We start from the raw sequence: 23,527 nt of genomic DNA on the forward strand, positions 1-23,527 counted from the left end.
GAAATCAGTCTTTTTTTGACTTCAAAAATCCATTTCCGAAGTATAGGAGCAGCTACGGAATTTCAGTGAGGATGGCCAAAAAGAGAGGAGGTCAATGGAGAAATTCTCTATTTGAAATAGATTTGAAATGGAGGGCCTAAACCAAAAGTAAAGAACTACACAATAACACTTCTAGAGAGAGAGAGTTTCCTCAAATATCCGAATTCACAAACTGTCTGGTAAACTCAAGAAAATAATCACTAAAAACCATTGACTCTATACTCGTAGCTTTATATTTAGCTTAAGACATCAGCGCAAAAGTTTGCCATCAAGGCACTAGGGGTGTGCATGGTTGGTTATTTTCAAAAACCAAACCATAACCATTTTAAAACCATTTAAATGGTTTGGATTTATAACCATGACCACATTTTAATCAAAACTGGTTATAAAACCGGTTATAAATTTGGTTATGATTATATAACCGGTTTTTTAAAAAAATCCAATTTTTTTTTAAAAAAATTTATTATTATTTTTTTTTCAAAAAAATATATTTTATTTTGAGAATTAAAATATTTGGATTTGGATAATAACCGGATTATAACCGAATCCAAAATAATTTAACCGGTTAATAACCATTTAATTATATCCGGATTATATTAATGGATAACCAAACCATTAATAACTAAACCGGTTAATAACCATTCAATTATATCCGGATATTTAAAAGTGGTTTAGGTTTGGTTATGGATTTGGACATAAAAACCGGATATTTTGCACACCCCTACAAGGCACTGAGTTTTTCGCTAATAAAACACAAGAATACAATTGAAGCATAACTTAAAAGAATAAACTAGTTTAAACAAATTGAATAACTACCTCTATCATTACCCATTCATAAAATGTTGCAATTTATTAAACACAAGTTTTAAATATTTCGAGGATTTCTCAATATACCATCAATCTTTTAATCATATGGCAAAATTTTATTTATTTCCTCTATTTTCATAGATGTAGTATTTTTTTTTTTAAAAAAATTGATTTTTTCGTAAATACATCTATAGAAGCGTTAAAACATAATGAAACTTGAAAAAAAATCTCAAGTTTATAAAATCTTCCGTAGTTACATCTACGGAAAGGTTTGAAAATAGAGTATTCCGTAGATGTACCTACGAAATATTCTGTGATATTTTAAATCAATTACATTTCACTTAAAAACTCAATTTTTATAATAAAAATAGAACATCAAATTGTAACAGAATATTTCGTAGGTAACATAACACTCTAGTTTCAAACCTTTCCATAAATGTAACTACGAAACATTTCACGAACTTAATTAATTTGAGAATTTTCCAATTAATTTGAAATTTTTGTAAGAAAAAACCAAATTTTCTTAAAAAAATACTTCCGAAGGTGCATCTACGAAAGCAGGAGGACAATTTTACCAATTCGCAATATTTTTTGCTTAAATATATTGTTATCTAACTAAAATTGATAGATACCTAAAAATTTACCCATTAAAATTTAGGGTTAAATATGTTATTGGTCCTTATAAATATAAGGATTTTCACTTTTGGTCCCTATAAAATTTTCCTTCAAAGAATGCTCTCTATAAAATTTTCCATCCACACAATTGGTCCTTAACGTTAAATGTCACTAACGGATGATGACGTGGCAGCACAGGTGGAATAAAATTTTAATTTTTTTTTAATTATGGGCCCGTTTGTTTTGTTTTATTTTAAAAATGATTTTTACAGTGTTACCAAATTTTGTGAAAATAATTTTTACAAAGAAACTTTTTATAAAAGCTTCAAATGAAAATTTTATTTGAATAGTTATTCTTAAAATGTGATTTTAGGTATTTCATCTATTTATGAAAAAAAAATTGGATATCAAAATTTCAAAAAATCACTTAATTTTGAAGTTATTTCAAATAGATTTTCATAAAAATCATTTTTGAAATATAATTTTTTGAAAAAATTATGATTTTGACTAAATTTTGGTCTTCAATTATGTATGTCTATATTATAAAATGTCAAAATTAGTGTTTCATTTTCGAATAAACGAATATTAAAAAACTTGTAATATTTTAAAAAATGGTTTTAGAAAATCTATTTTGAAAAATAAAAAAAAAAATCTATTTTTTTAAAGCTGAAACAAACTAACCCTAAACAATTAACGCATGGGTAAAAGAAAAACAGATAAAAGGATCACGCCATTATTATCATCTTCTTCCTCTCTCTACTGAAAAAAGGGTGAATACCATCTTCTTCCTCTCTCTCAACGAACACCATAGTACAACTGAAACTCTCTTTATCCACGCGACCTCATCACCACATAACAACTACAATAACTGTGAAACAACTCTCAGCCACCACAAACCGGTTTCGATCAACAACACATACACCACAAGCTTACCTCCCACTCACGGTTTCCTCCATCATTAATGAACAAAAACTCAACACCACTGTGAAAATAACTTCCGATCTCACCTCCATTCCAGATCCACCAAGCTTCATACTTTCTCCATCTCATCGATAAAATCAAGACCGATTTCAACAACAACCAACAATAATATATCCACCTTGCTCCTTCTCCATCGATCCAGTCTAAATCGGAGCCACCACTGCTCTTTAGAGAACCACCGCTCTTCACACGTCTTTTATAACAGCCAAATAACAGTCGCTCTTCCAGTCTAAATCAGAACCACCGCTCTTCACCCTTCAACAACAACCAACAAAATAACATAACATTTCATAACAGGCAAATAACATAACATTTCATAACAACAAATCAAAGTTGATATTACATAAGTTCACTATTTTTTTTCTGTGTATTTTGGATAGCAGATTTGGTCACATTAATTCATGAGAACTGGTTTAGTACAAGATGCATAAACACCTCAAAATCTGCTGGGGAAGGTGCAATTGTTCTAATGGACAGAGGCTACACGACGACTAGAAATTAGGGTTGGGGAAGAAGAAATTTTACACGGTGAGGATTTAATGTGTCTAACAATTAAATAAAAAAATAATTTTTTATTCCATTTGTCCAGCCACGTCATCATTTGTTAGTAGAATTTATTATTTTTTTTTTTTGGAAATAATGGATTATATATATAACCAAAAAAACAAAGAATACAAGCGACCCCGAGGGTCGAGCATAATAGGCCAGACCCACTCAGTTTACATCAAAAGAAAAGCTAGTTTCTCTCTTAGTTTAGGAATGCCCCAAACCCTATTCACTATATTTTCTATAATCTGATCTACTATGTTTCTATCTATATCCCTTTTACTATATACTTTGCTATTTCTACTACACCATACAGCATACACTGTCTTAGCCAATGCAATTGTAAAGAAATGGTGTCTCCAGCTTTTGCTCTTGCAAATCTTAATGGCCCAACTTTTCACTTGGGCCCAGCCCTGAACCTCTTTTTCAATATGGAGCCAATCCAAAACAGCCCCCCAAACTCCTTTTGTACCACTACATTCAAACAACAGGTGCTGCAGTGTCTCCCTATCGCCGCAAAATTCGCAATTCTCTTCCTTAATAAACCCCAATTCTCTTCCTTGGTTGCTAGTCTGCCATGGCAGGCTAGCCAAAGAATAATTTTCGCCCTTGGTCGTGCATTATTTCCTATGATTAGCCCTTTCCAATCAACATCATTCACACTGTCCAGGAACTCAGAACAGAGCATCTTCATCCTATATTTGTTACTCTGCTTCATCTTCTCCCATTGAGCCAGATTTCTCACATAATCTCTAATCTGCAAGATTGTCTTGAATATCCAAGAGTATGACTCTTTTACCTATGCATCCATCACATTGCCATCTCTAATATAGTACGTGTGGATCCACCTCACCCACATACTATCCTCCTTCTTGCATAGGTTCCATAGGAGCTTCCCCATACAAGCTTTGTTCCAGGCACTCAAGTTAACAATGCTTAAACCACTTTTCTGTTGTGTATTACAAACTCTTTCCCATACGACAGGAGACTTACCAGATTTCATCTCTTTTCCTGTCCAGAAAAATGTGCGACACATAGCCTCAAGTTTTTTGAGAACATATTTTAGGATTGGTATACATTGCATCCAGTAATTAGCCACCCCAAAGATAGTGCTTTGAATCATTTGTATTCTACCAACATAGCTAAGTAGAATTTAACTTTGAAGGCTAATAATGTAGATGAAAAATTTTGTAGCAGATCAATCTTTGAAATTTTTTTTATAAAGACTAAAAGTGAAAATCGCTATATTTATAAGGACCAATAACATATTTAATCATAAAATTTAAAAGAAAAGTTGGAAAAAATGCAAAAAAAATTTCTTGATGAGTGAGTCTCAAAGCAAGTAACTTCTCTTCTCCTATTCTCCGAGCGTGAAATCAAATTGGCGCCGATAGAGAGTTACCGCAAATGTCAGGACGCAACCACCACCACCATCTCCACTCTTCTCTCCCTCGCCGCGACGAGCCTCGCCTCTCTCATTCCCTCCCGGTCGCCGCCCTCGAAGACCGCATCAACGCCCGCCACCGGGAACTCCACTCCCTCCTCCTCGAAAACCAGCGTCTCGCCGCCACTCACCTCGCCCTAAAACAGGACCTATCCGCCACACAACTAGAACTCCGTCAGCTATCCGTTGCTGCCGCCGATGTTAAAGCCGAACGAGACGCGGAGGTGCGACGGATCTATGAGAAGTCGTTGAAAATGGACGCCGAGGTACGCGCTGTCGCTGCCATGAAGTCTGACCTTGATCAGGTGAGGAGTGATGTGCGTGAGTTTGTGGCAGAGAGGAAGGAGCTCGCGTCGCAATTGCAGGCTATTCAGAGTGAACTCGATTCGGCTCGTGAGGATTCGAAGTCCTTGCCGGCTATCAAAGGTGATATTGAAGCGTTGCGCCATGAGATTCAACGAGGAAGGTAAAATTAAGTTTTCGCTGCGTTAAACTCTTGTGACGCTTTTGTTTTTGTGGCTTTGTGTTTTTGAAGTATCGTTTATGTTAATGGCTTTGATTGTTTTTGGATTGAGGGCCTACTTGATCGACTTATGAAAATTGTTTGAGATATTGTTTATGTGTTTATCTGATGACATATTGTTTGAGATAACTTATGAAAACCTATGTTATCATACTCGGCTCAGCCATTCTGGCTATTATTTCCCGACGGAACGGCACAATCACGAAAACCGAGTCAGGCCGTGCCGTTATTATCCTTAGTGGAACGACGCTGGCCCGAGAGAACTGCCTCAATGATATATGGTATACGTTTTGCTTTAGACTTATAGCTTTTATTTCCGACTATTTCATGAATTTTGATTAATTTAGTTTAGTTTTTAACATTTATGTGTTTATTAGTATTAGCTGCATTCGTATATGGGTCACTAAAATAACGGCCGTTCCGCTCCATTTTTAGGGATGGCCATGCCGTGCTGCTATCCGAGATTGATAATATAGATAAAAACAACTTATGACATGTTTTTAAATTGTTTTTAGCTAATATATATAAGCTCTTCAAAATAGGTTTTGAAGATAGCTTATAGCTTTTATGCAAACCCATACCGGCCACTTTGCGGCGCCGTTACAGTGGATTGTGGCAGAAAATCCCGCAATATCAGCCGATATTTACCATTTCGGCGAGTCCAAAAACTGCCATGTATTTCCGCCATAGCCCCCATGGTGTCGCTATTTGATAACACCGGCATAAACACTCACTCACATGTAGACTCGATAACAATATAACAAAGTATAAGTTATTGAATGTTAGTATATGTATCGATGTTGAACATTGACACGTCTCGGACACTTGGGTACACTTTCAATTTAAAGTGTTTAGACTGTTCATAGTTAGTAGTACAAAACCTTGGTCTAGATAAAACTAATTGGATAATGCTTGGTTGTTATTTTTTATTTTGGAATCAAAATATACTTATTGAATATCCAAAAACTGTTGAATACATACCAGGCGATCAATAGATCCAGCCAAACGCAAAAGACAAATACCAACCCAGGCAAACTAGAGATATCCAACTACAACATAAGGCTCATAAGCCCAGGCAGATTACTTCTAAGTTTCTGTTTGGTCCACACCCTATAAGCTATGTTATTGATAATCTTTTCTTCTATATTGCCAGTGTTACCACTGTTTTGAAAACAGACATCATTTATCATTCTCCAAGTTTCGTAAACCATTTCAGAGAAAGCAGTTTTCAACACTTGGGATTTCCAGCCTTTCCCCTTAATATTAGCTATCTTCCGTTGGATTTTAGAAGCCCAGGCATTAGGGGTATGCTTAATGTTAAGCCAAGTGAGCACTTTACTCTAAATCTTCTTAATGGGGAGGACAGTCAAACATCAAATGATCGCGTGTTTCTATGTTCCTGCAAAAACAACAACTGTTGTTATCAATAATACCAAACCTGCACAGTCGCTCCTTATTGTTGCATTGCTATCAGATTATCCATAGATAATAACAAGATAACTTACTACTAATGTTTATTTCTTAACTCAAAAGGGCCATTTGTTTTGAAACAATAACTTATTCCATTTATATAATTTTTTATAATAATTATCAATCAATTGAAATTTTTTCGGATTCTTGGGTTCACCATACAAAATGGCACACAGTAGTCTGGTCAGGTCCTTTTGACTTATGAGGAATGCTATAGTTTTTAATGATGGTAATTTTAAATTCGCGGCTAATGTTCCCAAATAAATTATCTTTATCAAGTTGGTGCATAAATCCTATATCTTGTAATCTTCAATATTGTTAAGTAATATGAGTTGCATGGATTGAGTGTTCTGCACATTAGGAGTACTAGAGGCTAGGGTTTTTTTCTAATGGTTGTATCTGAGTGGTCCATTGAATTGTAGGTAGTTTCGGCCAAGTAATTCTTCAAGTATTTGCTATGTGGGGTGACTTCGGGTGTTTCTCGTGGTTATTTTCCTTGTAAAGCCAATGGGGTGGCCCAAGATCCTCGTGAAGTTGGTGTATGCAGTAGGTAAAACTGTAGGATCTGTGATGTCATATGCGATTCAATGCTTGGTGGTAAAAGTTTACTAGAAAAAACTTAATGTTTGGATAAGATGTTATAACTGATGATTGAACAATGAGATAAGATATAGGATTGGGAATGAGTGCATAAGCATGTCTGATTTACATTTTACTTTTTTCCTGTTTGTTCTGATTTCAATATTGAATCCTGCACTCAGTTCAGTTGCTTATCAAACTTTAGCCAAAATGATATTTGATTTCATCTAGATCTAGAAGTTGTACAAACGCGCTTCCTTAATGATCCCAACTCCCAAATATATCTATTTTCTTTTTTTGTTACAAAACTAATCTTTTCTGCATCTAGTCAGATGCTACGGTAAAAGTCCCAGTCTGAAACATTGGCCATGTTTTAACTTTGATTTACTGATGCATGTAGGAATGCCATTGAATTTGAGAAGAAGACACATGCCAATAACCTAGAGCAAAAACGAGTAATGGACAACAATATGATCATTATGACCCGTGAGGTTGAAAAATTACGTGCTGAGCTGGCTAATGCTGAAAAGAGAGCAAGGGCTGCCATTGTCGCTGCTGCAAACCCAAGTAATTTGACTTTCTTGTTCATTCATTTTGAAGTGCTTACGTAATAATACAGCCAAAATATAAATTGAAACTTTGATTGAAGTTCATGTTCTGAATATGTGGAGTTGTTTCTATACAGGCCCGGTATATCATGCAAACAATGCTGATATGGGGTTTGTTGGAATCACATACCCTCCTGATACATATAGCATGCATCAGGTATGTTGCAAGATTACTCACTTATTTTATTTACTTTTTATGCGATACATATAACAACCTCATGAATTAAGTTATTAAATTATACATAAGTTTGCATCTGAAATACGAATAGAGGAGATAGTGAAGCAATACTAATCCTTCTGCAAACAAATAAGTAAATGAAAACTTACCTTATTTCTAGTAATGAAAAACTTGCTACCTATTGCGGATGAATAATTTAAATATGCAAACTTTTTCAGATTCATGCTGGGATTGAAGGTCATCCACAATATGCATATGGGGCGACATTACATCATCCCTAGTATATCAGCAGACACAAGGGCCAAAATAGTTTTCAGCTATACTAATTTATGAAAGTGAAAGGAAAAAATTTAACAATGTAGCAAATAAAAAACATTCCCCCCTGAAATTATTGGTTCAATAACTGCTTATAGCTTTGCTGATATCTGAAAATGATGTGTATATATTCTTAATTTTGTATGAGAAACATGTGAAGTAGATATGATAAAGCCAACAACATTTATTTGTTCATCTAACTCTCTTGGCATTTCTTTCAAGTCATGGTCATCACTTTTCAATGCAAACAATATTTTAATTTATATTGTATCTTCTTTTATGGGTCAAGATCAAATGAGGACACTATATTATGACATAAGATATAATCTATCTTGTGCATGTAAATTGGTGAACTCATCAAACTTTAACCACTTAAATTACGGATAAAGTTAGGCATGAAAAGTGTTAATTTTTTTTATCAATAATTCATTTTCTTTAAATATTGAATAGAAAATAATTTTCAGCTATTACTCTATTGACTTTGAGGAAACCAGTGGGTTTAAAGCTTTCGTAGACTTCGACATTTATGAAATCTTTCTATTTTCATTTGGAAATGAGTGACTTAAGTTTTTGATTAGTTAAACTGTGATTTGAGATTCTGTTTGTTTTTCTTCTACATCATTATAAACTAGCACTTTATTGCTATGATCAGCATATATATGTTTTTGATACATATTTTGTTTAATAAGTTTAGGTTGTAGTTTTTTTAATACATAATCTTTGTTTTGTTTTTTTTTTGGGTACTTTTTAAAGTCAGCTTATTTTGTATTATAAATGTTTTACTAAGTGTACAATTTAGTATGAAAATAAATCAGAAGAAAAATATTTAATTTTTATATTCTATTAAATACAAAATATATTACTTTTTTGGTACAAAAAACATTAAAATTAATTTTAACATTACGAAATAAATATTTTGCAAATTTTCATAGTATAAATGACAAATTTTTGTAAAATATTGTCAACTTTAGAATTGTATATCCTTCAAAATCTCGCCCTCTTTACAAAACTAGTATTTTTAAAATTATATATACATTAAAATAAATTCACCAATCATTTTGTATTTGTTAAAAACGTATAATAAGTGTATGCTGAATGTGAAAAGTTGTATGTGATGTTTAGAATTGTTGAAGGTGTTTAAAGCTAACTCATGCAAAGTGGTAAGAAGCTATGTATATGTAACTCCTAGGTGAATATTCATCTCATCTCATCTCAATCTTGAAGTTGATGAATTTATAGAGACATTTTGGGTTTGAATCCTTAGACTCAAGAATGGTTATTATCCCTTAGACTCATGGAGTGTGGGATGCGCGAGAACCATTTTTCTTCTATAATCATGAGGGGCGTGATTTTCCTCTTTGACTGACTCATCTACTGTGTTGGTGTATAAGACCACATCTTTACCCATGTTCATCAGACATGTGAAAATCACAACGGATAACTCAAGTCCAGTTTAGGCGCCTTACGATACGATCCAAGGGTTGCATTGGTTCTCGCCTAACATTCCTTCAAGCGACTTATGGTATTTTCCTATCCCTAGTGAGCTTTGTATTGCTTCCTATAAGCCCTCTTATTTTAGGCTTGATAAAATCATCTCAGAATGAGTTCAATACAATTATACCGGTACACACTCCCTTAAATACGAGGGATTGTAAAGGATGAAGTGATTCAATTCGATTGCCTCCAATCTCTAGGTTTGGGTTACCCCCAAAGATCAATTAGACCCGTTCTTCGGGTGAGTCACTTAAGCAAAACTTGGGGCGAGTCCTTCCAGCAGAGTTTGGGACGAGTCCCTTAAGTGTCACTTGACATGAGTACCTCAAGTATCACTTGAGATGAGTACCTCAAACGTCAATTAAGGCGAGTCCTCGTAGTAGATAAATGCGCACAAAACTTAAATGCACCTAAAGATGTGTTAGTTTCAAGAATCCAATTCGACACGGGTTCCTTGTAGTGTCAAAGATGTAGGGAATTATTTTTCAATTGTTGATGAACTTAGTGAGAGGTCACTCATTACCCTAAGACCTGACTCTCAAATCCCTATAAAGAGGGGTTCAACTCTCACGCTCCCTTTATTTTGGATACTTTCCCCTCCAAATCTTTCATCTAAACCTTCATCAAGCTCAAAGTGAACTTGCTTCCTAACTATATCAAGTTTAACTCTCAATCCTTTATCCACATGTATATGTCTTTACTCCTTTTCACCTTTAATGAAAATTAATAGGGATTTAGATTAGAGTAGTAAAGTGATAGAGCCTTCGAATATTAGAGAATGGTCTGAAATATATCTGGGTTGCACGAGAAGAATTGAATAGGAAAATGGTTCATTTGATTATAGGCTCTTAGAAATGAAGGGTATGAAAACACTTAGAAAGGGGGGTTTGAATAAGTGATTTATTTTTGAAAATAAAAATGACACAATAATTTTATCCTGGTTCGTTATAACTTAACTACTCCAGTCCACCCGCCAAGGTGATTTCGCCTCTCTCAGTCGAGGACTTAATCCACTAATCAATAACTGATTACAACAAACCACGAAGGCAACATCCAACGTCTTCTTGAGAATCTTAACCACAACTTGGTTACTCAAGGAACACTTACAAACTTTTACCTTCTTGAGAATCCTAACTACAACTTGGTTAACTCAAGAAACAATTACAAATAGAATTTCTAACAAGTGACTTTGAGTGCTTCTTAATCTAAGTAGTATCACAACTGTGATTTTTCACTCAGTTTAGTACAAAGAAAGTGAACTTTGAAACTTATACTTTGAACAGATAATATTTTCTTTCAGAATAAGTGTTCAAGTATGAGAATTTTTCTTTGAATGAACTTGCTTGTATCTTGTATGTATTTCTTTTTCGTGTAAGAGCTTTCTTGTATATTCTCTATCTATCTTCTTTCTCTTTCAAATGATCTTCTATTTATAATGTTTTGAAGATTCCGTCCGATACTGGATAATAGGATAGCTTAGCTTCTTACGTTTGCATGTTATATTGGATAAACTTGCTTTCCACGCTTCTTGAGACTTGTAACTGAATCTGCTTTTAGCCGTTACTAATCATTGTGTCTCCAACGGAAACCTTTCTTCTGTCAGAGAAAATTTTCTTTGTATTTCTTCAAGAAAAAACTTCTTTCTAGTTTTGTGGTGTTTACGCTTATCAGAATTATGCTTCAGCGGTTTGGCGCTTAAAGTCGTTTCTTCAATAGAACTTCTTAAGGGTTCATCGTGACTGTTTTTCAGTAATTGTGTGTAGTCCAAGTTCTGATGGTGCTAGTTTTGCTTGAACATCAACATATGTCTAGAACTTCTTCTGAAATAAGATATATATAATTAGAGTATCATATTTACTTATACAAAATTTATTTAATTTGTTATCATCAAAACACTAAGATAAGATTAGAACCAAACTATGTTATAACAATCTCCCCCTTTTTGATGATGACAAAACATTTCCTTTCTGATCAGAAATTTTATATATAAGAGAAACGATCTCCCCCCGAGATGTATAATCTCCCCCTGAAATAAATATTTAGAGAAAAAAATGTAAAAGATAACTTCCCTGAGTATTTTTCTCTTTAGTATGTTTCTTCAGAAGATTTGTAACACCCCGTAAATTCTTATTTATTAATTTAATTAAGTTTTAAATTAATTATTTGGAGTTAGCATTTTATTGGGAAATTATAAAATATTAGTCGTTGGGCCAAATGGTGGTGTTAGTAATGTGGGGGTGCTAAGCGAGTGAGCCCATTACTAATTTATTTTACGTTTTCATAAAATAAGGGAAATTGAGAAAAGAAGGAAGTGAGAAGCAAAAGAGAAACTGAAGGAGAGAACAGAGAAGATACGTGAAAGAAGAGGACCTTCGAAGATTCGACTCTAAGGTAAGGGGGGATTCTTCGGGTTAGTAAATATTATGCGATCAAGGGTAGTAAATATTATGCAAAATCGTGTCCTAGAACTCCATAGCAAAATGGAGTTGTAGAACGAAAGAATAGGACTCTACAAGAAATGGCCAGAACCATGACCAATGAAACCAATATGACTAAGCATTTTTTGGCAGAAGCAATTAACACTGCATGTTATATTCAGAATAGAATCTCCATAAGACCTATTCTAAATAAGGCTCCTTATGAATTGTGGAAGAACAGAAAGCCCAACATTTATTATTTCCATCCATTTGGATGTGTATGCTATATTCTGAATACTAAAGATCATCTGCATAAGTTTGATTCTAAAGCTCATAAGTGTTTTCTACTTGGATATTCTGAACGCTCAAAAGGCTTTAGAGTATACAATACTGAAACTCTTGTAGTTGAAGAATCCATCAATATCAGATTTGATGATATGCTTGGTCTTGAAAAGTCAAAGCAGTTTGAGAATTTTGCAGATATAGAAATCTCTAACTCAGATCATGAAGAACTCAAGAGTAAAGAGGTATCAGAAGATCAAGTTGCAGTTTCTTTAGAGAATCTCAGAATATCTGAAGAGCCAACACCCAGAAGATCTTCTAAACTCAACTCTGCTCATCCAGAAGATGTTATCATTGGAAAGAAAGATGATCCCATCAAAACAAAAGCATTCATTAAGAACAATGCAGAATGTCAATTTGGTCTAGTATCTCTGATTGAGTCAACTTCTGTTGATCAAGCTCTGGAAGATGCTGACTGGATAATTGCCATGCAAGAAGAATTAAATCAGTTTACAAGGAATGATGTTTGGGATCTGGTTCCAAGATCAAAAGGATTTAACATCATTGGAACTAAGTGGATCTTCAGAAACAAGCTGAGTGAGAAAGGAGACGTTGTAAGAAACAAAGCCAGACTGGTTGCTCAGGGATATAGTCAGCAAGAAGGCATTGACTATACAAAAACCTTTGCACCAGTGGCTAGGTTAGAATCTATTCGTTTATTAATTTCTTTTGCCACTCAACACAATATCACTCTGTATTAGATGGATGTTAAGAGTGCCTTCTTAAATGGTTATATAGATGAGGAAGTATATGTCCACCAACCTTCCGGTTTTGAAGACTCTAAGTCTCTAGAACATGTTTTCAAATTAAAGAAATCATTATATGGCCTGAATCAAGCTCCCAGAGCTTGGTATGAAAGATTAAGTTCTTTCCTTCTGGATAATGGTTTCACTGGAGGACAAGTGAATACAACTCTCTTTTGTAAAACCTTTAAAAAGGATATTTAAATTTGTTAAATATATGTTGATGATATCATATTTGGAACATCTAATGCTACACTTGGAAAGGAGTTTGCTAAGTCTATGCAGGCAAAGTTTGAAATGAGCATGATGGGAGAACTCAAGTATTTCCTTGGAATCCAGATTAATCAAACTTCTGAAGGAACTTATGTTCATCAAACCAAATATGTGAAAGAACTTCTGAAGAAGTTTAATCTTTCAGAAAGCAAAGAAGCAAAGACTCCTATGCATCCGACGTGTGTATTAGGTAAGGATCAGGTAAGTAAGAAGGTAGATCAGAAGCTCTACAGAGGTATGATTGGATCTCTTCTATATCTTACTACTTCTAGACCTGGAATTTAATTCAGTGTATGCCTGTGTGCTAGATTCCAATCAGATCCTAGAGAATCACACTTAACTGCTGTTAAGAGAATTCTGAGGTATCTGAAAGGTGCTACTAATGTTGGTTTAGTCTACAGAAGATCTAAAGAATACAACTTAGTAGGATATTCTGATGCTGATTACGCTAGAGATAGAGTTGAAAGGATAAGTACTTCTGGAAGCTGTCAGTTTCTGGGAAGTCATCTGATCTCTTGGTACAACAAGAAACAAGCCACAATTGCCCTCTCTACAACAGAAGTAGAATATGTTGCTGCTGCTGGATGTAGTACACAGATGCTCTGGATGAAGAGTCAGCTAGAAGATTATCAGATTTATGAGAGTAATATTCCTATATTCTGTGATAATACTTTTGCTATTTGTTTATCTAAGAATCCTATCTTACATTCCAAAGCTAAACATATTGAAATTAAACATCACTTCATTAGGGACTATGTTCAGAAGGGTGTTCTTTCTTTAAACTTTGTGGATACAGAACATCAGTGGGCTGATATCTTCACAAAACCCCTTGCTGAAGATAGGATTAAGTTCATTCTGAAGAATATCAATATGGATTTATGCCCAGAATGAAAGGATGAGAAGATCTGATATATGGATTAGATTTGAAATGTGTATTTATTTTCTTATCAGATATTCTGGATATGTTGTTCATTTAGATATTCTGATTCTGTTATTGCTAACGTTTCATATGTCTAAGTTGATTCAGAATTTCTGTTAAAGCAAAACAGCTGTCACTAGCTATTCCAGATGATGAACACGTGTTCATTTTGAAGGGACAAGCATGCGTGCAGTTGATGAGACGCCACCCTAGGTAACTGTGCAAATCTTTTCAAATTTCACGTTATCTCTTCTAACGTCACTCAACATTAAATGCAAATTTGATTCTCTGCATTCTGTAACTGTTCATTCTCAGAATTCGATTGCATTTTGTTTCGCATCCGTGGCTATTTAAACACATCTCATATTCTTTTTCCCTCTATTCACGCATTCATCATCATCTTGTTTATGCATTTCTGCCTCTTCTTCTCTCTATTCAAAAACCCTAAAAAGAAACCAAGAAATCTCAGTAGTACTTCAATGGTTTCTCCTTCAAAGCAAAATGTTGGTTCGTCTTCTCAACATCATAATCAAGATCAACAGCAACAACAACTTGTTGCCCAGAAGATTTGTTCCATTCCCTTGAATGAATTGGAGGTTATCTGCGAAATGATGGTTGATTTTGATAACCTGGAAGCACATGATATTCATCTAAAGGATGCTATGACTTTTCAAGGATGGCAAGCGTTCTTCCATGGTTTGTGTGGACCAGTCTATCCAGATTTGGTGAAAGAATTCTGGGTTCATGCAACAGTCATGCCAAAGGCCATTCTCTCCATTGTTCATGGTGAACACATCTCTATTACAGAAAATCTTCTAAGGAAGTTGTTTGGATTGGAAACAGTTGAAGGTGCTTCTGAAGCTGTTCCAGGAAGAACAGATTGGGAGGCTGTGTTTGAAGAAATCTACAAGGATGGAAAATAATCTACAGAAATCAAGACAATGAAGCCTTCATACAGAATCTTGGCTAAGATTCTTCTGGGTTGCATCTATCACAGAAAGGCAACAGTTTCTTCAAACTATGTTAGTAAGAACCAACAATACATTCTGTATTGTATTGGTAATCAGGAAAAGGTGGATCTTCCGTTCATCATCTTCAACCACATGTGGCATCATGTGAAGGAGTCTAGAGATGAAGCCAGAATGAAGAACCCTAAGTACAAAAGAAATATTATTCCTTTTGGAAGAGTCATCACAGATCTTCTGGTTCAAACCAAAATTGTTGAGGATCTGGAGAAAGCTGGCATTATCAAGGATCCTTATATAATAATTGGAAGCACCATGAATGCTCGTACTTTGAAGAAGATGGGCTTAATTCAATCTATTGGTACTTCTCCCCAAGTAAACACTGAAGTAAGGTCCAGAAGAGGTCCTCCTCTGGCTGACTTTGAGCTGTTCTTCAGAAATGAACTTCTAGAAGTTATTGTCCAATACATTGCTATGCACAAGGAAGTAGGTTCTGATTATGATCCTATTCGGATAAGCAAGCAAAAACTTGCCACTACTGCTAATCAAGTTCCAGAAGTAGTGCAAGAGAAAGAAAGAAGAACGAAAAGAAAGTTGGATCTTCCAGCAATAAGTGAAGAAAAAAGTAAAGAGAAGAAAGAAGAAAAGAAGGAAGAACAGAAGAAGGAACAGAAGGAAGAAAGAGAAGAAGAAAAGAAGAAGGAAGAAAAGAAAGATAAGGAAAAGGAAGAGGAGAAAGGAAAGAAGAAAGTTGAACAGACGGGGAAGCAGAAGGAGAAGAAAAGAAAGACTGTTGGAGAAGGTCTTGCTAGGCCTCAGAAGAAGAAAAGACCTACAAGTATTGTAATTTCTGAACCTGGTTCCGCTCCTATTTTAAATTCAAATATTGTATCAACAGAAGCTCCACCAAAAACTTCACATGAAAAATCCCCAGCAAAACCACCTCCAACCACCAAAGTTCCTACCCCTCCTTCCTCACCCAAGTCTAAAGGCAAATCGCCTATTCTTGTTATTGAACCTCCTGTTTCTGAACCTATCTTTGAAGCCACACCTCTAAACACCATCATTCCTCCTCACGCCACTGTATCCTCTTCTAAACCTCCTCCACATTCCAACTATGATCATGTAGACATTGCTGTGTTCTGCCAATTAACCTCATCAGAATCCTCTCATTCTGATTCATTCACCAACCTCATGCAAACTTATAACCATAAAAACAAACCCTCTTCTGACCCTGTTGTCTTAGTCTTGGACTCTGACAATGAAGTTGAATCCTCTTGTCAACCACCCTCTTCAGAAACTCTATTTGTTCTTGATAGAATCTCTTAACCTTATGCCTTCTCTCTCCCAAAAAAACCAATCTTTTCTCTCCAACCACAAACTCCCATCTCACCTCCCAGAACAAAACCTCCTAAACCTTCTGTTGATGCACGTTTTAAGTTTTTAAATAACAAGGTCAGGACAGGTTTAGAAGTTCTGAAGGTTGCTCAAGACTCCAAGCTGGATCATGTAGCTGCTGGGAAGCTCTGGAGAGATTTTGATAAAGAAATCCAGGCTGACTTTCTGGATCTTCAGAAAGATTGTTTGGCTGCTACTCCTGGTCCTTCTGGATTCTTTTTGGAGTATGATGATGGAAGATACTATCATCCCATCACCAATTGGAAGCCTCTGGAAGAGAAGCCGTTTGTTGATGAGCTAGAAGAAGAAAATCCTCTTGCAATCGTTGTGTGGAAGACACATCCATACAAAGTTCTGACTGGAGATTTTCAGGCTTTGTTCAACTGGTTCAGGGAGGACCCTATGGAAAAGGCCCCTAACATGGTCTACCTAGAAGTTGAGTACCCTGCAAAACCTGAAATTCCTGTTTTCAAAGGGTTACCTTCTAAAGAACATCCTGCTGAAGATATTCCTGTCGAGGAAAATCATAAAGATGCTCAAATGGTTGATGCTGATGCTGATCATCCTGTTCTAGATAACATTTTTGATGCTTCTTCTGCTAGTCCTTCTGTTCTGCTGAACACTTTGAAGGAACTCCAACAGAATCAAGTGGTCTTGGCTAGTCGTCTGGACAAGTAAGATAACACAAATGTTGAGATCAGAACTTGGATGAAGAACCAAGAAGAAACTACCAAGAAGCAAGCTGAAGACACTTTTGAGATTAAGAACCTTCTGGCCGCCTTAGCCTCTAGGTTTAGCCAGTCGTAGTATGTCGTGTGTTTTAGTTAGTTTTTCTTTGTTTCTGCATCCGTTTGCTTGCATCTGCTTCTGTATTATCTTATCTTCTGATTAATCAATGAAATATCTTTTTCTTTCTTCACTCTGTGTGTCTTTCGTCTGAATCTTTTATGCTTTTTGATGTTATGACTAAAAGGGGGAGAAATGTGATAATTGAATTGATTTATAATATCAGTTGCTGGGCTTAAGTCTCAACATTCCTAACAATTTGCAAGTTTTTCTGTCTTTGATAGTTTTTGCAGGAATGTGATATTCTGGACAAGCTCAATATGAGAAGCAAATACATGGGGAAAAGCAATTCTAAAGCTCTTAAAGATTTGAAGCAAGCTGAGTGCTCTGAAGCTTTAAGTTCAGAAGCAAGAAATGCTGTGATCAACCCTAGAAGCTCTAATACACCTAGTCTCAAGTTCTGATGGATCAGATACATAGAAGACTGAAGACATAAGAGCTCTGATACAAGTGATCACAAAGAGAAATTCAAAGCTCTGAAGTTGTCCAATGGAAGCTCTGAAGAGAAGCTATGAATATTCCGAAGTTCTAGTTCTACGTGAAAGTCTCAATTAAAATGGACAAATACTCAGGGAAGTCTTTTATTTATAAATTCTTCAAGTATTAATTTCAGGGGGAGATTGTTAATCTCAGGGGGAGACATATTCACACACTCTGATTATATGCTTATGCTATATCTGTGTAATTGTCTTTGTTCATCTGATATTCTGGATACAAATTCATATCAATTATATATGTTTTTGTCATCATCAAAAAGGGGGAGATTGTTAGAACAAGAAATGTTCTGATTAATATTCTTTGTTTTGATGATAACATTAAGTATGAATTTTGTATAAGACAATATGGTACTCTAATCCTTTACATTTTCCATTTCAGGAAATATATAAAGAGTATGCACAAATCAGCGTTCAGAAGCACTGACTCAGAAAGTTCTGGATGGCTTCATCAGAACATGCTCTGGCAAGACATTAGAAGATGGTCATGCAGAATTAGAACATGAATTGGAAAGCATCAGAAGAATGGAAGCCAGAAGAACAAGCTTTGAAGTTCTGATGGTATCATGCTCAAAGCTCTTCAAAGTCAGAAGACAGAAGATGCTCTGCACCAAAAGCTGAAGGCTCTGATATTCAAACGTTGTTATCTACAAATCTGAGTCCAGAAGAAAGTACAAGATGAAAGGCTGTAACGTCAAATCTCTGACTGACAAAAGGAACGTTAGAAGCTACAAAAGGCAAAGTCAGTAAAAGCAGCAAAAGCAAGGCTCGAGGTAGTTGACAAAAGTGTGAAACATTAAATACAGCATTGTACTATTCACGCAAAGCATTAAATGCATCCCAACAGTCATTTCCTCTCAAGCGCTTATATATAGAAGTTCTGTCCAGAAGCTGAATACAACACTTGCGCAAAACATACAGAAACGCTGTCAAATTCAAAAGCTAAAGAACTTCATCTTCAACCTCACAAAATCTTTGTAATATTTAGCGAGCGTTAAGAATAGAACTTAAGAGAAATATCACAGTTGTGATTACAGCTTTATTAGAAGCAAATTCAAACTCTTGTAAACTTCATTTTACATTGATTGTAAAAGGATTCCTAGAGTGATCAAGTTATGATCAGGATACTCTAGAAGACTTAGAGTGTTTCTAAGTGGATAACCATTGTAATCAGTTGGATTAGTGGATTAAATCCTCAGTTGAGGTAAATCACCTTGTCAGGGGTGGACTGGAGTAGTTTGGTTAACAACGAACCAGGATAAAAATGATTGTGTTCATTGTTTTTATCTTCTAAGTTTTTGAAGTTACACTTATTCAATCCCCCCCTTTCTAAGTGTTTTTCAATCCTTCATATGGTTCAAGGTTTGAAGTGTTTAGTGATCATAAGAGTCTGAAGTACCTCTTTGATCAGAAAGAACTTGATATGAGGCAGAGAAGGTGGCTAGAATTCCTTAAAGACTATGATTTTGGTTTGAATTATCATCCAGGTAAGGCAAACATTGTTGATGATGTTTTGAGTAGGAAGTCCTTGCATATGTCTATGGTGATGGTACGAGAATTGGATTTGATTGAACAATTTCGAGATTTAAGTTTGGTATGTGAAGGTACTTCTAATAGCATTAAATTGGGTATGCTAAAGCTGGCAAGTGGGATTCTTGATGAAATTAGAGAAGGACAGAAGGCTGATGTTGAGCTGGTTGATAGATTGACTTTAATTAACCAAGGAAAAGGAGGTGAATTTAGGATTGACGAGAATGGCATAATGAGATTTGACGACCGTGTTTGTGTTCCTGATGTTGCCGAACTGAGAAAAAGTATTTTGGAAGAAGGACATCGTAGCGGATTGACTATTCATCATGGTGCTACCAAGATGTATCAATACTTGAAGAAGTTGTTTTAGTGGCCTGGAATGAAAAAGGAAATAACTAAGTTTGTTTACTCTTAATTGACTTGCCAGAAGTCAAAGATTGAACATCAGAAGCCGTAAGGATTTATGCAACCTTTGTTTATTCCAGAATGGAAGTGGGACAACATATCCATGGATTTTGTTTTCGGGTTGCCGAGAACTGTTAAGAATTGTGAAGCTATTTGGGTTATCATGGACAGATTGATGAAGTCTGCTCACTTCATACCGATGAGAATGGATTATCCTATGGAGAATTTGGCTCAGTTGTATATTGAGAAAATAGTGAGTCTACATGGTATTCCTTAGAGTATCGTGTCAGATAGAGATCCAAGGTTTACATCTCGGTTCTGGGAAGGTTTGCATAAGGCTTTGGGTACTAAGTTGAGGTTGAGTTCTGCTTATCATCCGCAGACTGATGGTCAAACTGAGAGGACAATTCAATCATTGGAAGATCTGTTGCGTGCCTGTGTATTGGAAAAAGGTGGTGCATGGGATAGTTATTTGCCGTTGATTGAATTTACCTACGATAATAGTTTTCATTCGAGTATTGGAATGGCTCCGTTTGAAGCTTTGTATGGTCGGAGGTGTAGAACACCATTGTGTTAGTATGAATCTGGTAAAAGTGTAGTGATAAGATAAGAGATTGTTCAAGAGACGACAGAAAAGATTAGGATGATTCAGGAAAAGATGAAAGCTTCTCAGAGTCGTCAGAAAAGCTATCATGATAAGAGGCGGAGGACACTTGAATTTCAAGAGGGAGATCATGTGTTTCTGAGGGTGACTCCTACGACGGGTGTTGGTCGAGCGCTGAAGTCAAGGAAGTTGACGCCGCGTTTTATTGGTCTGTTTCAGATTACGGAAAGAGTAGGAGAGGTGGCCTATCGTATTGCTTTACCACCGACACTTGCGAACTTACATGACGTATTCCACGTGTCTCAATTGAGGAAATACATTGCGGATCCGTCTCATGTAATCCAAGTGGACGATGTGCAAGTGAAGGATAACTTGACAGTTGACACCTTACCGATGAGGATTGAGGATCGGAAGTTAAAGCAACTGCGTGGTAAGGAGATAGCTTTGGTCCGAGTGGCTTGGAGAGGAGCAACAGGAGGAAATGTTACTTGGGAGCGAGAGAGTCAGATGAAGGACTCCTATCCCGAACTCTTCGTTTAAGGTATGTTTTCGAGGACGAAAACTCTTTTAGTGAGGGAGAGTTGTGTTGATGCAGGCATAGCGGCAAGCAACAAAATATTTGGAAATATTTATCCGAGAATTATCGTGTCCACAGAGATGGTGAGAGTGCCATTCAATAGTTTCTACGGTTTCGAACTTGGGTTTGAATGACAAAAGTATAAGAACGGAAAAGTAAATTATATGAACAAAAAAGAATTCATTCTTCGGAAAGATAAGAGTTATCAAGCTTTGCATATGATCTACTTCTTAAAAACTTAAACTTGTCGACCAATTATACTCAACCTACGATACTTGTCTATGTCATCACGTATCTCTCACATAAGCGTCCATCTCTAGAGCACAAACGAGATCATCTCACAACCAAGGTTATCTCTAACACGAAGTCATGAGAACATCCGTGTTCTCGCATCGGCGATCTCTCGCGCACCGCTCAAACACGAAAGCATTAAGAACGGATACCCACGGTGATTGTTAGCTCTAAATCTATCTCTAGAGTTCAGAAACTAACAGATAATCATCCTAGATAAGGATTCAAGAAGTTTATCTCTAAAGCAACCCAAATCCCGAGCATAGAGCAAAAATCTAAGACAACAATCAACATAGATTTGTAAAGCAAGTTTTATATAACGCCATGATCAACAAATATACATGAGTTCAAAGTAAAATTATATAAAAAACCCAACCAAAGAGAAATACACAAAGAAGAAGAGAAATGAACCAAAAATCTCCCGGTTTGTCAGCTCCGTTCGACGCTCAATCCACCCCCAATCATCCAAATGCAACCTCCGAAGTTGTTTTCTAAGCTAATCTATCCAAAAAATGAAGGTTGATGGAGTTGGGAACAAATACCCCAAAACCATAACCTAAAAATGTGATTTTTACCCCTATTTAACGAGCTGTTGTCTGTCATGGTCGCTCAGCGAGCGTACTCCCGCTTAGCGGCTGACAACAAAAGTGAAATCTTGTTTTCGCCATAAGTTGAGAACCGTAACCCCGAATTGCGCCCGGTTCGAAGCGTTGGAAATCTTATTCAATGCTCTATCCAATAATGAATGAATAGAAACCAAAATGATGATTTTGATCATCCTTATTTTGAGCCTATGGAAGTCCGCTTAACGGTGGCTAAGCGGGCTTGCACCAAAATTGCGAAATCGAAGTCGTGCCTTTGACACTTTATTCCTCAAGGCTCCAATATGCATAACTACCTATAAAACACAGGAAAAACTATCAAATGGTATAAAAGTATATGAAAATACAACTATTCACAAAGTATACGTATTTATACACAAAACGGGGAATTATTCAAACGGTATTAACAAAAGTATCGATAAGTCCCACTATTTACATACACGAAATAAGTACATTTTGGCACTTATCAAGTTGTAACACCCCGTAAATTCTTATTTATTAATTTAATTAAGTTTTAAATTAATTATTTGGAGTTAGCATTTTATTGGGAAATTATAAAATATTAGTCGTTGGGCCAAATGGTAGTGTTAGTAATGTGGGGGTGCTAAGCGAGTGAGCCCATTACTAATTTATTTTATGTTTTCATAAAATAAGGGAAATTGAGAAAAGAAGGAAGTGAGAAGCAAAAGAGAAACTGAAGGAGAGAACATAGAAGATATGTGAAAGAAGAGGAAGAAGAGGACCTTCGAAGATTCGACTCTAAGGTAAGGGGTGATTCTTCGGGTTAGTAAGTATTATGCGATCAAGGGTAGTAGAATTGATTAGGATTATTGTTTGATTCAATTGAATGTGTTGGGTTTTGGGGAACTGTTAGGTTTTGACAAAATATTCATAATTTGGTATGTTTTGGTGAAGATTGATTATGTTGAATGTGTATTGTTGAATATTGATGTTAAAACATGTTAGAAGTATGTCTAAATATGCAATTTGGTGATGTTATGAGATTATGAGCGTTTTGGGACGATTGAGTTCACACTTGGTATGAATGAGGTGCTGCAGAAAAGTGATTTTTATGCTATAACAGTAATGTAACCGGTTACATGGGGAAGGTAATCGATTACATGGTCTCAGAATAGGCAAAGAACTGCATTTTACGATGATGTAACCGGTTACATCATTTCAGGTAACCGGTTACCACTGGGCGAAATTGAAAATAAAATTTACTGCCAGTGATGTAACCGGTTACATCATTTCAGGTGACCGGTTACCATTGAAGCTTTTTGAAAAAAAATGTTTTATTTTAAATATCCGTAACTTTTGATCCGAGCGTCCGATTTATGTGCCGTTTGGGGCGTTGTGAAGCTGATTTAGAGCTTTATATGGTGAATTGGTGAAATGGGCAGTAGCCCAATTTTTATTTTAAACTCTATTTAATTTAAATGATGAATCATAGCATTGTGTACATATACGTGTGAATGTAGCAATGTGTTGTTATGGTGATGAAACTATCTTAATTTTTCTG

The 23,527-nt window shown here is 35.7% G+C and overlaps 1 protein-coding gene across 1 annotated transcript; it reads left to right on the top strand.

The window, feature by feature from the left end:
• Nucleotides 1-4,280: 4,280 nt before the first annotated feature.
• LOC131620776 (protein FLX-like 1) lies at nucleotides 4,281-8,305 on the top strand. The gene is made up of 4 exons (XM_058891935.1): nucleotides 4,281-4,898; nucleotides 7,405-7,571; nucleotides 7,690-7,769; nucleotides 8,009-8,305. The coding sequence occupies exons 1-4, from the start codon at nucleotides 4,396-4,398 to the stop codon at nucleotides 8,069-8,071; spliced, it is 813 nt and encodes a 270-aa protein (XP_058747918.1). The 5' UTR covers nucleotides 4,281-4,395; the 3' UTR covers nucleotides 8,072-8,305.
• Nucleotides 8,306-23,527: the final 15,222 nt, after the last annotated feature.

The sequence above is a fragment of the Vicia villosa genome, linkage group LG7 (genome assembly GCF_029867415.1).
Source record: "Vicia villosa cultivar HV-30 ecotype Madison, WI linkage group LG7, Vvil1.0, whole genome shotgun sequence".
Lineage (NCBI taxonomy): Eukaryota > Viridiplantae > Streptophyta > Magnoliopsida > Fabales > Fabaceae > Vicia > Vicia villosa.